Source organism: Dipodomys spectabilis, unplaced genomic scaffold (genome assembly GCF_019054845.1).
Source record: "Dipodomys spectabilis isolate Male_0828 unplaced genomic scaffold, ASM1905484v1 ptg000241l, whole genome shotgun sequence".
Lineage (NCBI taxonomy): Eukaryota > Metazoa > Chordata > Mammalia > Rodentia > Heteromyidae > Dipodomys > Dipodomys spectabilis.
This window is the reverse complement of record NW_024870918.1, coordinates 1,416,647-1,432,861: the sequence shown is the minus strand read 5'-3', so window position 1 is coordinate 1,432,861 and position 16,215 is coordinate 1,416,647. Positions and strand designations below refer to the sequence as shown.

The 16,215-nt window shown below is 40.6% G+C and overlaps 1 protein-coding gene across 4 annotated transcripts in view; it reads right to left on the bottom strand.

Annotated features, from left to right (window-relative positions):
* Positions 1–16,215, bottom strand: part of Glis3 (GLIS family zinc finger 3) — a 449,742-nt gene that overhangs the window by 29,050 nt on the left and 404,477 nt on the right. For all 4 annotated transcript variants that reach the window (XM_042699395.1, XM_042699396.1, XM_042699394.1 and 1 more), the window contains one exon: positions 3,831–4,006. In XM_042699395.1, coding sequence (XP_042555329.1) covers positions 3,831–4,006 — 176 coding nt within the window. The remainder of the gene's footprint in view (positions 1–3,830; positions 4,007–16,215) is intronic.

The following is a 16,215-nucleotide window of genomic DNA, read 5'->3' as shown; positions in this document are numbered from 1 at the left end:
AATAATAATAATAATAAAATTTTGTGTTCTTCACAATGTTTATTTAAAATAACAGGGTCACAGGAAATCCAGGACTAAAAAGTCCATATATGTATATGCTTGTAAAGATTCACAGTTCTGTATGTACACGTACACGTACACACAGACACACACACACACACACATTCACAAACACAAACACACACACACACAAATATATATACCCAGCGCATACAATGTCTGATCTCATTATCATTAATGGCATGATTAATACAGCTCAATGAACTTCATTTCTTCTTCATCTGTAAGACCAAAGCTGCTCTGAATTCAGGCCTGCTATGGCTCCATGTAATGCAACAGCATCAACATATAGGCACCTACATTTATTCCTGGAAAAAATGTAAACACCCACTTATTTGTAATCCACTTAGATTCAAGCTTATTTAAGAATGTGACTTGGAAATGTGGACCTCTTGTTAAAAGTACCCATTACAGTTGGGTATGAGTGTCCATTGCCTATAATCCTAGCTACTCAGGAGTCTGATATCTGGAAGATCAAAGTCCAAAGTCAGCACAGGCAGACAAATTCACAAGCAACTATTTCCAATGAGCCAGAACAATGCCAAACTGGACGCATAGGTCAAGTGGTAGAATGCTAACTGTGAGCATGAAAGTTGAGTGAGAGCATGAGACTCTGTGTTCAAGCCCCAGTATCAGCACCATTAAAAAAAACTATCAGATACTTTGCCAAGATAGAGATGCTTAGACATTTTTTATGTTTACAGTCTTCATTTCCATCTCTAAAAATATAATGAAAATATCTCTTCATCACCTCTCCCTACTATAGGGAGAATAAAAAGAGCCAACAAATTTTGTCTTTGTCCTAAAGAATAGTTGATGAAAAATGTTCATGCCCAGAAGGCTCTAGAATGACAGTTTTCCAAATCTGCTGGATAAAAATGAAGACTTCTGGACCCTGTCTCTTAGTTCCTAGTAAGCAATGGTCCAATGGCTAATATAGTGGCTTTCCTTTTTTAAGCTCATCCAGCCCCCACTCACCATCTTCCTGGAGAGAGGCAGGATGCACAATTTGTCTAACTATACCCTGAATCGAATTTAAGACCAATATTAGTAGCTTGTCATTGGTCATAGGAATGTTTAACCATTGGGAAAAAAGTTTAATGTGTTCAATTTCACTTGGACAACAGATCCATTATTTATTTAACTACAAAAAGGGAAATGTGAAAAAAACAGTATTTTACCAAAATAATATGAGTATATTCCATTTGTCCCTCATTATGCCTTTGCCAAATGAGAACATGTCAATGAGTCAATTCAGTAAATATATATAAAATGCATACTCTGCACTAATGTTGTGCTTGCTGCGGGCTACCATCAAAATCTCTGCTCATAAAGAGTCAAAGAATAGAAAGGGAGTAGATGGAAGAATATCAATTAAAATAGGTTCCTACTGTGTGCCCACTCTGTTCATAAATAGTCTAATAAAAAAGAGAAGGGAATAGATGGAGGAGAATTAGCTAAGTAAGCTCCTACTGTATGCTTATAATGGAGGGTGTATAAAACTCTCCCTACTAGGAATATGAACTGAAATTCAGTAATCTCCCAGGGCTATGTCATTTAGTTAACTGATACTTAAATTCAAATTGGTCTCATTCTGAAATCCCTTTTCCAATTTTTATTAGAAAGCAGAAGGAAGGAAAAAGAGGCAACCACCTATTCATTATTCTGCCACCCTGATTCCAAAACTGTTAATATTTTACTGAATTCTTTTTCATTTTTTTCTACAGAGAGCTTAATTTCATTGTAATCAAAGCAGGTACATTTCACTGGCTCTAGGACCACTGACTGGAAAGGCTCCCTTATTCAATATTGCAACATAAAGAAAAAAAATCACTACCAATTATAGGATGCTATTTGACTACGAAGTAAGCCCAGACTTTGGCAATGTTAAAAGGTAAAGGTTAAAAAAAAAAACAAAAAACGTGTCTTAAGAGTCAGTGACCTGCTACCTGTATCCAGAAAGCCCACATCTTGCTACCCAGCTTCTCGCTAGAGGGGTACAGGTGGGTTTATCACCCAGAGGCACACGTGACCTCCATGTCATATAAGTTCCTTGATTGGGTTGGAAGAGGGTGCCATTTACCTAAAGAGAACTTATTTTGTGTGGCTCCCGGTACTCCTTATGTGTATAGCAGAAATATTTCTTAGCAGGGTGCTGGTTGCTCACACCTGTAATCCTAGCTACTCAGGAGGTTGGTATCTTCGAATTGTGATTCAAAGCCAGCCAGGAAAGTCTGTGAGATTCTTATCTCCTCATAACCACCAGAAAACTGGAAGTGGCACTGCGGCTCAAATTGGTAAGAGTGCTAGCCTTGAACAAAAGAGTTCTGGGATAGTGACCCAGGCCCTGAGTTCAAGTCCCACCACCAACCAAAAAAAGAGAGAGAAATATTGCTTGTTGAGTAATTGCATAACTTAAGCTTAAGAAGAAATTTATGGACAGAAGAAGGTAGAAAGGCCTAAAGACTGGTGAATGTGTAAATATTAAGAAACAGATTATATGTCTACTCAGGAGAGATGAGGAAATGGATAAAACTTTGAACCAGAGCCAATGGCCTTAGCTTTTCAATGTTTATCCTCCCTCAGCTGACCTCTCATTTCTCACTGCCTTCTCTTTGCTGCTCAGGTCTCTACTTCGAGGCTCTTATCCAAGTTTAGTTCCATAGCAATACTTGATACTGCTGCCATCTTGGCAAGTTATTCACACTTACACTTGGTGTGAACACCAATTTACATTGGCTTGGGGAAACCACCCAATAAGTTTAAGTTAGAACCCATATGGAATCAACCCAGGAATCAGCAAGAGGCAGATAGAGGAGTTATTTTTCAGAAAACGCTGAAACAGACTAATGGATGGTGGTCCTTCTGCTTTTACAGAAAGTCTGACTGCCCAGGGGGTTAAAGGCTTTGATAGTTTGAATCTGTATGATTAGGCACTTCAACTTCCTACATAACAATGTCCCAGGGTATGTGCCTGAATTGGCAAAATGAGCTTGAAACAAAAAGAAACCGAGCTAGACGCATATTCATGCATGTTCCATGTTGAATATAAGATTGATGCATTGTAATTTCTCCTGTTTCCTTATGTCTTTCCTCTATGTACCTAATAACAATCTATCTGTGTTTCCTGACGACATAGGATGGACTGTGTCCTGTCCTCTAAGAGACAGGATGACGGGTCAGAAAATTCTGATCCTACTAGAATCGATCTTACAGACTAATACGGAAGATTACATAGAGTGAGCAGAACTTCTATCAGAGAGTTAGAGGTAAGGTGTAACCAGAGTGACAGACAGAACAGGTACATGCAGGTGTCAGACCAGTTAGGGGAGATGTCACTCATCTAGGGTATAAAGGATGAGAGAATATGGATTGTGGGAATGGACAGAGATTGAACAGCCAAGCAAGGACACAATGTGTCTTGTGTTTTTCTCTCTCCTGGGATGCTGATTGTTCAGGAGCAGGATAACATGTTGGGGCCTATTCTTAAGGTCTCAGAGCCAATGGGTCCATAAATGGAGCATTGCTTGGGCTGACTGGGCAATTATTGACTATGTCATCAAGTCATGCTATTTTAGGGCAAAGCGAAGGAAATACGTTAAGATTATTATGCCTGTTAAGTCTGAAGTTTTAGTAGAAAATCCTGAATGTTTAAGTCTGATGTCTAACAGAACCTTTGAAAACCGCAAGTGCTTTGCAGAATCTCTACAAAGCAACAACAGCACAACATCACTTTCTAACATTACAGCAACTTCCAGTTCCCCACTTACCTTGGACGTGGATACCATTTGGTTGAAAAGAAGAGCTTGTCTCTGGCTGATAGGACTTCAGGTGTGCGCCTGAGGACTGTTGGGTATGAGAAGGCTGTGTTCTTTGCAGGGCTGAGGAGGGAGCTGGAACTCTCCGGGGGCTGATATGGTGAGGTGAGAGAGCAGGAGTGGCGAATCTGAGAAGACAAAAGTATAATAGGCAATATGATAAAGTGGCAGGAACAAAGACAGACTTTCCACAGCCAATAATAATTCCTCCTCCTCCTCCTCCGCCTCCCTCTCCTCCTCCTTGTCTTCTTTTGTGTTGGTACTGGATCTTGAACTCAAAGCCTGGGTGCTGTTCCTTAGCTTATGTCTTATTTACTCAACACTGGTGCTCTACCATTTAAGCCACTGCTCCACTTCCAGCTTTGTGCTAGTTAATTGGAGCTCAGAGGCCCATGGACTTTCCTGCCCAGGCTGGCTTTGAACTGAAATCCTCAGATCTCAGCCTCTTGAGTAGCTGGGATTACAGATGTGAGCCACTGGCTTCTGGCTCACAAGCCTTTTTTTTTTTTTTTGGCCAGATCTAAGGCTTGAACTCAGGGCCTGAGTCCCCAGGCTCCTTTTGCTCAAGGCTAGTGTTCTTGAGCCACAGTGCCATTTTCAGGGTTTGTTTGTTTTTTAATTGGAGAGAAGAATCTTACAGACTTTCCTGCTAAGGCTGGCTTCAAACTGTGATCCTCAGATTTCAGCCTCCTAAGTAGCTAGGATTACAAGTGTGAGTCACAGGTACCCAGCTCCCAAGCCAATTTTAAGGCCCAATTCTGGTTCTACACAAGTGAGAACCAGCCTTTTGTTTAAAAAAGCCTTCAGGATCTCCCTCGATAATTCTAACCAATGAGTTCTTGGTTGAGATGTTGAGGGAAGAAAAAATACCCACAAAGAAAAACTCAAAGTCTGCGTTTGTCAGCCTTCTTCAACTTCACACAAGTGGTTTCCTCTTTCTTGCTTTTGTTCCTAATGTATTTATAATGTACCATGTGATTTTTTTTTGTTTCTTCGTATGTTCCTCCCCCCTGGTATAACCCCTGTTTTCACTGTATTTGATGTCAGTGCCCTGCATCTTGTATATAACACTTCTCTGGCTTGGGGAGGGGAAGGGAAAAAACAAAATGCTTAAATAAGGATACAGGTTGACTCATTGTAACAATGAGATGTACAAGACACAATATTGAAAAATGAACTTTACAATTTAGGCGGGGGGGGGGGGGAGGGAAGAAGGGGGAAGTGTAGTTGTGGAGGTGGGAGGGAAGGGATGGTAAGGGAAAAACAAAGGAGGTAACAATGCTGGATAGGAAATGTACTCATTACCTTGCTCATGTAACTGTAACCCCTTTGTATAGTATCTTTACAATAAAAAATGTATTTAAAAAAAGATGAGATAGCAAAAAAATGTTAGTCTGATTCACTTAATATCACTTTACTCTCTATGTGTTTCATAACATGATGCTCTATACTTCAAATATATCCTGTAAAAAATTATTTAATAAACAAATGAATAGGTTTTCCATTAAAAAAAAAAGATTCTAGGTTTGGTGAAATTCAAAATGTATCTGTGTCAGGCCTTCTTTTCCCCCTGCTAGTTTTTAAATCCACTGGCATTTCAGGGGAATTTAATCCGTATGTTTCTGAATCATTTACACTTAGCTCATAAACATTTTGTTTTGTAAAACATGTCTGAGGTCCAAGAAGTGTTACAACTCTTTCTTATGACCCTCTGTAATTCTTATTCTCTTTAAACAATACATTTTCTTTTTTTCCAAGAATAAATTAACTTAAACCTCAAAGGTCAAGTGTGGCTCGAAACCCAGAACCCAGGAGGTCTATATGGGTTCGGGTGCTTGGCAAAGGACACTCCTAAGGGAGTGGAGTGAAGGCAATGTAGGACATCTTTTGTAGTAAATGTGATAGCCACAATTTATGTATTTAAACAAGGTGAAATCACTCCATGACCTGGGATACTAACTACACTGCTCGTCTGATTTTAAGGAAAAGCTGGCGAGATCTGAACCACTGGGTTTAAAATGACAGTTTATCCTTTCTTCTTTCTTTTGGCAACACTGGAACTTGAACTCAGGGGCCTCAAGCTTGCAAGGCAAAGACTCTACCATTTGAGCCATACCTTGAGACTCTTTCTCCATTTACCCCCTCCCTGGCTCCCTCCCTCCTGATCCTGGGGTTTGAATTCAGGGCCTGAGCTCTTTTGCTCAGAGCTGATTCTCCACTACCTGAATCACAGTTCCAACTTTTCAGTGGTTAATTGGAGTCAAGAATCTCACAGAATTTGCTGCCCAGGCTGGCTTCGAACTTTGATTCTTAGATCTCAGCTTCTTGAGTGGCTAGGATTACAGGCATAAACAACTGGCTCCCGGCATACAGTAGATACTTTTAAACAGGGTCTCCCTTTATGCCAGGGCTGGCCTGGGCTGTGATCCTTTTACTTGTGAATCACTGTGATGCTAGGAATTACAAAACATGTACCATTGGACCCAGCCAGTAGGTCTCCCTCTATTTAGCTGGAATGACAGTTGTACACCACCAAATAGCCACTGGCTGAGATGGGGTATTGCAAACTTTTACATCCAGGCGGGCCTAAAACCACAATACCCTTATCTTCACCTCTCAAGTAGCCAGTCTATTCTTGCTAACACCAAAGCAAAGGTGTCGTTGGGAAAACAATGGTACAGCTAGACACTGCACAGAGTAGCCAAATGACACTTCGTTTTCCAGTTCATCAGGGGCTACCATGAGTTATTGCAGTGAAATGAAGCATCAGAATCAGATGGGGTTAAAAATAAGTGAATAATGAATTATTTAATCCCCCACCTCCGAATAAGAGACTATTAAACTGAAACTTAATGAGCTCTTTTTAACACTGTGTGGAAACACAGGCTCTCTCGCATAGAGGTCGCCATCTGTTTACATCATCTCTTTCACAGGAACAAGCAACTCCATTTGGTGGGGGCTTTTGTGAAAGATGATAGATGATAAAAAAAAAAAAAAGGGAAGATGAACCAGCAAGTTCATGAAGTAATTCGAAATATCCTGAACCAGAATATCTAACAGCTTTCTCTGTTTGTGTTGCAGGAGTAAAAAAGTAGGGGACAAAAATGTTCAGATTCTTTTTGTTTTCCCATCTCTGTTAGGAGGTCTGATGAGACTGTAAGGAGAAATCATGACGGGAGATCTGGTCTTGTAGCCTCTAAAGTACAGCGGGCAGTGGAGGCATCAGTAAAGCAGCTGGGTAAGGAGGTCAGTTCTCGGATCTCTTATGTTTTCACTCTACATAAGGAGAGCAGGAACTAAGGGAGCTGTGCTAAGCAAATGTGTTTTCCTAAGCACATCATTTGAAGTGGAGTTACCCTGCAAAGATGTGCTGACTGACCACCAGAGGAAACAAAGCAGATGCATCTTGGCACTGCCCTGAGAACATGTAGTAAAATGCATATGCTAGGTTTCCTTGCATGGAAGCTATTTCCAGAAGCCATGTGTCCTTCAGGTGTGTCCTAAGTTGCTTTGAGGTTGTACGGGAAGAATGAGAAATCACAGAATAACAGACTTTGGGGCAGAAGGCAATCTAAACTGCCTTCTAATCCCTGGGTCCCAAGACATCAGTTTTCCCTGATGTCTCTATTGTGTTGGGGAGGGGGGTGCGGAGCAAAGGAATAAGATATTTGGATTGTCTAGTTTTAGTTCCTTGTTTCAGAATGAAAGATTGCAACAGGCCTGGTGGTGGTTGTTTACACCTGTAATCCTAGCAGTACTCAGAAGGCTTAGATCTGAGGAGCATGGTTCGAAGCCAGCCAGTCAGGAAAGCCCCGGTGAGACCCTTATCTCCAATTAACTACTAGAAAACCAGAAGTGGAGCTGTGGCTCAAAGTAATAGAGTGCTAGTATTGAGCAAAAGAGCTTGGGGACAGTGCCCAGGCACTGAGTTCAAGCCCCACAACTGATCAAAAACAAAAACAAAGAAACACCTAACAAAGATTGCAATATGTTTTCCGTGGTTTTCTGAGTTCCTTCTGGTGCCTCAGTTACCTTTCTTCTGTTGAGAACTGAAGGAACAAAGAGGAGCATTTGGCAAGTTCATTCCTCATATAGTCTATTGATAAGAGGAGGAGGATCCTCTTCCACAATCCCCCACCTCAACCAGACCTGTAAGTCTGACTCTCAAACACAGCTGATTATCATGGAGTACAAAAGGTGGGGAAAAAAAGGGAAAAGAGGTAAAGTTTCTCAAAAGTGCAAAATCTTACAGTTCTATAATTTAGAAAGATCTAACCAAGGGTTCAATTAACATTATTAGCACTACAAAGGGGAAGCCTGAACAAAGGTGAAAGGCCAAAACTTATTTGAACATTTCAGGAATCATTTACAATGCAGACACAATGTCTGTCTGTCTGTAAATTCTCTATAGATGAATGATCCTATACAGTTACGTGGGAATTGCGAATCATCTTTAACTAGTCATTGGCTAAAGTTCCAAATCCTGGTCTTTTTTTATTGTCTGGTTGATATACAGAGGGGTTACAATTACACAAGTAAGATAATAAGTACATTTCTTATGGAACACTATAACCCCCCCCCCCCTTCCTCTTTTTCTCCCACTCCAAACTCTGGCCTTATTACTTGCCTATCAAATATTATTCAATATAGAACAACACTAATTAAAATTTAAAAATGTAGTAGGCACACAACCCCAAGGTTTTAGTATTGTTATAGTGGGACCTGGGAGCATTATGCCTCCCACCCCTTTACAGGTTGCTTTTTGTTAATTTAGATTGGATTTTTTGTTAGTGAAATAAATGAGATAATATGGCCTAAAGCAATATAATTTCAGAAGCTGTTATATTACCTCACATAAAGTAGCTTTAAAGCTTAAATTATTCTAAGAGATTACATGTGTACATAAAGTAGGCTTTGATCTGAAAAGAAACCAGCATTAAAGTTTTAACTTTTACATCTACAGAGAATGAAACGTACTAAGAAGTGATCACTGTTATCATGCCATTGCTATGAATAAGAGAATAAATGAATGATAAACTAACAAATAAGAGAATTCATAACTTTAAAAGTCTAGCATATAAGTGAATTTATAAGTAGGATTAAAAGCTAGGGCTGGTGGCTCATGTCTGTAATCCTAGCTACTCAGGAGGCTGAGATCTGAGGATCACAGTTGAAAGCCAGCCCAGGCAAGAAAATCTGTGAGACTTATCTCCAAAAAAATCACCAGAAAACAAAAGTGGAACTCTGCCTCAAGTGGTAGAGCACTTGCCTTGAGCTGAAGAGCTGAGGGACAGCGCCCAGGCCCAGAGCTCAAGCCCCATGACCGACAAATTGATTTTAAAGTATGACAGAAATAATCTTGTTATTGCCTAAAGATACTATGTAACAAATTATTGAAAAAAAATCTTACAACTTATTGTTTTCAGTTTAATCTTTAATACATTTGATTTCAGGTTAACCAGCTCCTGGAAGAGTGGCAACAGCAAATTAAAATGAGAGGAGCCAACAGAAGAGGGGTTGATTTTTGTGAAAAACAGTCCCACTGTTAGAGATGGGGCTGGTAGGTGCTTCAAACAGCCACTGACAAAAAAAAAAAGCAATAGAAGAACCTAAAATAATGCAGGAAACTGAAAAGTCTAAGACCATTTAGTGCAAAAGCAAACAGCAAGTGAATAAAAAGCTCCTTTTTATTAAGGCTTAAGGTTGGGTAGAGCTACAAAATCCTATTTTCTGAGAATCTGCAGGTATTTTTTAACCCTTATATTCTTTTTTTTTTTTTTTTGTCGGTTGTGGGCCTTGAACTCTGGGCCTGGGCTCTGTCCCTCAGCTCTTCAGCTGAAGGCTAGCACTCTACCATTTGAGCCACAGCGCCACTTCTGGTTTTCTGGTGGTTTATTGGAGATAAGAGTCTCACAGACTTTCCTGCCTAGGCTGGCTTTGAACGGCGATCCTCAGATCTCAGCCTCCTGAGTAGCTAGGATTACAGGCCTGAGCCACCGGCACCTGGCTTCAACCCTTATATTCTTTAACCCATAGCAAAATGAATATATTCTGAATATTCTACTGAGAAAGCACAGCATTTTTTCAATTAAAGGAAGTTTTCATGCTAAAATAAATCTTAAAAATGTTAATGCAAGCAGAAGTTGTAGCTGTTGACCAGTTCTGTCCTATAAAAAAATCTCACTCCCTTATTATCACAGGCCAAGGTAACATCACGGTAATTTATTCTGACTTTCATTATGTCTAAGAGTCAGGAAGAAGACCTTCTGGCACCATTTTCAGGCCCAGGTGCAGACTTGCTGTGGACATTTTGAGGATTTCATGCTATCCAGCCTGCTAGTCTCTTCCTGATGAGATAGAAGACTATGTCAAGTGGCAGACCACAGACAGGGATGGTGGTGATGGTGGTGGAAATCTGTGCTTACCAGAAATGGAGCACCAAAAAGCAAACCAGAGACCTGAGTCAACTCCGTTTTACTCTCTCAGTGGGGGAGTTTATGGGATGAGCAATGGTTTGCCAAGGAAAAAACGGGAGGGTGGAGGAGGTTTAAAGGCTCATAAAAGACACTTCGTAGGGGGAGATTTCAAATGTTTCTGCAAACATTTGTCTACACCTCAGAACACAGCTGATGCTTTGAGACAATCCTTTAGAAACACTCCTCTGCATCTATCCCCTCCTCTTGTTTCCCTGCCCCACTTTTGCTAGCACCAAGCGCCCCAGCTGTGCAATGGGGTGGGCCAAAGTCAAAATGGTCCCCTTCCCTGGAAATGCAAAACTCCACGCTAGCATTTTCTGGAACAGGAAGTCACAAGCCAGATGAAAAAACAGTTAGGCATGGCATGCAGAAACAATGTGAATGGAAGGGGAGAGAGGTGGATGGATAAAGACAAGTCAAGAAGTCAGACCCATGTGGGCTGGAATCTTGCTCTTTGTTTTTGGTCTGGGTAATCTTGAAGAAATTCTGTAAATTCGCCAAACTTCAGTTTCAAGTATAAAACAAAAGTCGTCACTGGAGACTATGAAGTACGGTAGAATATTTACTTATCTATTCAGGACATATTTATTGAGCATTGGGGAAGTTCATGGCACTGTTGTTCAGCACTAGAGATAGAGCAACAAAGGACATGGGTCCGTGGAGTTGTGGAACTTATTTTAGTGTGAGGAGAGGAAGCAAGCAACAAACACATTTAAGTAGGTAAGTTATATATTCAGCTAGAAGAAATTAATGCTGTGGAGAACAATAAACAATAGAACAATAATTGATGTAAATACAGAGTACATTTAAGCCCCCTTCCCATTTTTGGTCATTTGTGGGGCTTGAACTCAGGGCCTGGAAACTATCCTTTAGCTCAAGGATAGTGCTCTACCACTTTGAGACATAACATCACTGCCAGTTTTCTGGTGGTTAACTGGAATAAGAAATCTCACAGACTTTCCTGACTGGGCTAGCTTGAACCGCAATCCTCAGATGTCAGCTGAATAGCTACGATTACAGGCATAAGCCACTGGCACTCTGCTAAAGCCCTTCTTACATTAATCCAGTCTTGAATGCTGTACAAAGTTTCCCCCCCCCCACAACTGTATTAGAATATCTGCCGAGTTCTTAAGAACAAAATGCATCAGGACTCATTTCCATCCGTGACTATTCAGAAATGGAAACTAAGGTTCAGAGAAAGGTCTAATTTCTTGGTACCAGATTTCTCAAGAGGGCACTGATGCTGTAAATGGAGATAATCCTGCAGTGTTCTAGCTGGAGAGTGACTACAGCACAACTTTTTATCGAGGAATGAAAGAAATCCAGAAAGGTGAAATGTTTGTCCCAATTGGTAAAGCTACTTGTTCAGACATCATTTTCAGTAAGGTAAGAAATACCTTCTGGAATGCAAAGCAGCTAAGTGCGGAGGGAATGGTAAAGTTCTCCTAAGGACATCTGAGATTTTAATCCTTATCATAAACTGATGGTCCGCATATCATATACATGTGTGTGTGTGTGTGTGTGTGTGTGTGTGTGTGTGTGTGTGTGTGTGTGTGTGTGTGTGTATGCCAACAAAATCTGACAAATGCTGTCTATTTACTTTGGTGAACTCTGGGTATATATCCATTGGTCTTCCCTGTCTATAAGCCCGAAGTATTTCTTTGTTACCTTGTAAGTTCATTTCTTCAAACAAAATTTCCTAAAAGGCCATTCTACAAGACGAGTCTGTGTCCTACACACTTATTACTTTTCTTCATCTGTGTTCTATATATATTGGAGTTCCAGCCAACAATGTGGAACTGGGTTTTAGCACCGCTCTGGGTAGTTAACACTTTGAAAAGAAGGAACTTATGTGTTTACATGATCAATTAGATTAAATGTGGGTTGGTATGGGATTTGGATAGCTTTCCCCCTTCCCCCACACACACTTTCTTCCACTGGACACATGGACCTCACAAAGAAAGGAGAATGCACTAGAGCAGCTTGCTTCATTGTATTCACACACAAAAATATTATTGATTTGTTGCCAAGGAGGAGAAATAATGGATACAAACTGGTCTACATGGATTTGGGGCGGATTTTTTTTTCTTTATTTCTCCAAGGAATTGTGGGGTATCATCTGTGGAGGTTTTAAAATTCATCTGTGAAAACTAATCAATGAGAAATAGCTTTAGCAGTGGGTCAACTGCAGAGGGGGCGTAAAGAGTCCTTTTCAAAACCTAAAAAAAGAAAAGCACAGTTTTACGGATTTTACATCTGATTTAACATCTTAAAAAAAAAACAATGATAATACCCCACTTTGTATAGCTGGACAGCGCTCCATTTTAGTAGACTTTCGTGGTCTTTATAACCATTTATGAATCACTTCATGAATTCCTGGCTGACTCATATGGGTGACTATAGTATCTACTTAAGACCTCCCTTCTGCTTCACAAAAGAGACACTTGGACTCAGTTCAATCCAGATTTGTCCCCAAATGAATCACAGCACGTTACTGGGGGAACTGCAAATTGAATTCGGCTTCTGGGACAATCAAGACCAGCTTTCAGTAACGAAGAAACGGCCGCTGGGAAGTGTGGGTAATTGCAAAACTGTCCATCTGGACAGGACCAAAGCTGGCGAAGAGCTCTATTCTATGTGTGTCTGAGGACGTGGTCTCTAAACAAAGAGCCGAATCCCTCCTTTGGAAAGGTTTCAGGCCCCTGTCTGCTTGTGAAAGGCTGGGCCAATACTAACTGCAAATAATGCAGCAAGTTAAATAAGACCAAGATTCAAAAATGATCACTTCTTGGGGTGATGGCGGGTAACACGTATAATCTCAGCTCCTCAGGAAGCTGAGATATGTGGATCGCAGTTCAAAGCCAGCGTGAGCAGGAAAGTCCATGGGACTCTTATCTCCAACTAACCACCAGAAAACTGGAAGTGGAGCTGTGGCTCAAAGTGGTAGAGTGCCAGTTTTGAGCAAAAGAGCTCAAGGGGAGCACCCAGGCCCTGAGTTCAAGCGGAAGGAAGGAAGGAAAGAAAGAAGGATGGAAGGAAGGAAGGAAGGAAGGAAGGAAGGAAGGAAGGAAGGAAGGAAGGAAGGAAGGAAGGAAGGAAGGAAGGAAGGGAGGGGAGGAAAGAAGGGGAGGGAGGGAGGGAGGGAGGGAGAGAGAGAGGGAAAGAAAGGAAAGAAAAGGGAGGAGAGAGAAAGAAAGAAAGAGAGAGAGGGAAGGAAGGAAAGAAGGAAGGAAGGGGGAGAAAGAAAAGAAAGAAAGATAATTTTAAAAGAAAAAAGAAAAGGACTGGGAAGGTGGCTCAGTGGTAGAGCGCTTGTCTTGCATGCATGAGGCCCTGGGTTCGATTCCTCAGCACCACATAAGCAAAAAAAAAAAAAAGCTGGAAGTGGCGCTGTGGCTCAAGTGGTAGAGCGCTAGTCTTGAGCTGAAGAGCTGAGGGACAGTGTCCTTGCCCAGAGTTCAGGCCCCTCGACCAGACCCAAAAAAGAAAAAAAGAAAAGATCACCTAAGCCGAGTATGAGAAAATGAGAACTATAAAAGAAGTTACAGCTGAAATGACCACAAGATACACATACATATATGTATATGAATATATATGTTTATATGGGGAGAGGGAGAGGGAGGGAGGGAGAGAAGGGGGGCAGGGGAAGAGACATTGCAATTCTGGGAATAGAAAAAGTGATCTAGACTGGGTATATGCAGTAGGTTGTAAGTCAAGAAAACAAAACAAACAAGGTATCAATACCTAAGACAAAGAAGTGTATTATTTATTTTCCAAGTAAATGCTAAAATAATGCCCAGAGAATTGCTATGGAAATGAAAAGGAGATAAGGAGAACATCTAGAGTATGTCAGAGAGAGGATCACTTCGGGATCGAGAACTGAAGTTGTCTGGGGTTTATTTTGACTATAGAATTGGTTGTGACTCAGTCACTGGTTTCAGAATCTGATGTGATGTAGGGGGTAAAGAAAAAAAAAAGTGGATTCTGTTAGATCTTCTTTTCAAAAACCCATTAATCAAAACAAAGTTCATCCACAGTAGTCATGGACAATTGATGTAAGAAAAATAAAATCTGCTATTGTAAAAGAAAGTTTCTGTAATAATATCACCCCCTTGGGCTGCGGCAAGCAGGCTAAACAAAGGGATTAACTCATAGTCCTGCGGCAAAGGGAAGAATATTTCTCTTGTTCAGCATGGTGTCAGATACAATGTTCAATCTGCTTTGCAACAGAACGCATTAGATGAAAGGAAAACATTCACAAGAGAGTGACATTAGGCTGCCACATGAAAATTGAGGGGGAAAAGGGTGTTATTTTTGGCCAAACATGAGTAAGGGAGGCACAGGTGTGTGTGTGTGTATATATATATATATGGACTACCCCATACTCATTTCCTGGTTTCAAATGCAAACATGAGTTTCCTGAAGATACCAAAAGATCTTTAAGAACTAAGTTCAAAACGTTATTCCTGCCAACTGAGCCAGGTGCTTTTGAGCACCTGGAAAATTCAAAAGTCAGTGTAATCCATGAATTTTACAAGAATCACTGCTAGTCAGTAATGGCACATGCTGTTTAGATGTGTTTTTTATTTCATCTTCATGATGTCAGGTTACTATTGTATACAAAGGAATATTCTGCACATGCTATTGAAGATAAGACTCAACGTTTGACTACAGATAAAAACTAGAAGAAACGGCACATATTTAAAAATTTTCATCCAGTAATAGACAGAGGTAAGTATTCAAGTAATGTTAATCATTGCTCCTGAAAAGCCACACTGTTGAACATACTAGTAGTTGATTGAACTTGGCTTCCAATTTGGTACCATTTGTAAGCCCAGATAGAGGAGTTCATTCTTAGTTGTTGCAAATGAAGAATTTTCCTTTTGGTTTCTGCTCATCTTAATGGTATCCACTAATAATTAAATAGTGTTTCAGCTGCAAAAGGGTATAGTCTCCTAGCAGCTAAGTTTCTACCATATTCCTGCTTCATAGGCAAGGGGAAGACTATGTTGATTTGTAACAACACATCTTTACAACATGAAGTAGAATCTTTCCTTCAAGTAGCCTGTTCTGTGTCAGAGGGAAGGCAATATGGAGTTTGTGATGCCTGGACTCAGGTTAGCATGGGCGTTAGGGCTTTAGTCTTAGCAAGTCTGACTTTACAGGACTTGCTGAAGAATCATTCTAACAAGTCTGAATAACACCATAAACCTCCTACTGCTTCTTCACATTAATTCACCAAAGGACGGGTTGCAAGAGAACACATTCCATTTACCCCAAGTATCCTTCTAACTGTCATGACTCACTTTCCTGACAGAAAATCCAGGAGGATTAAAAAATAAACATGTTGAGTTTAACATGAGGTGGACTGGTTTGAAATGGGGGGAGAGATGAGAAAGATGGTTGATTTGGCTTTCAGAAGCCAAGTTATTTGGCCCTTAAAAAACAGTGCTCCTTACAGACATCCGAATAGTTGGTTTGTGATATGTGTGTATAATTAAGCTAAAATGAAGAAACAATGCCTTTTAAAATAAGAAAAATACACGGAAAATAATCTGATGTGAAAAACAAAGCCCTAGAACCACAACTCAAGCTGTTTGTTAATGGAGGTGCATATGGAGACTACAGCAACGCTACCCGCCTTTCCCAGGAAGTAACTAGAAGAAGTGCATGGAGATGGAAAAAGTGCAGTCAAATGCCCAGGGTTGACATTTCTAGAAGTTGTAAGGGAACTATAATAGCATTCTCCCCTTCACCTCTGCCATGAATTCCATAAAACTGCCTATATACTCTTAGGAGCCTTGAGACATGGGGGCTGGGAATACCTCACATGGTTTCTATTCCCAGGAAGCTGCCAATGT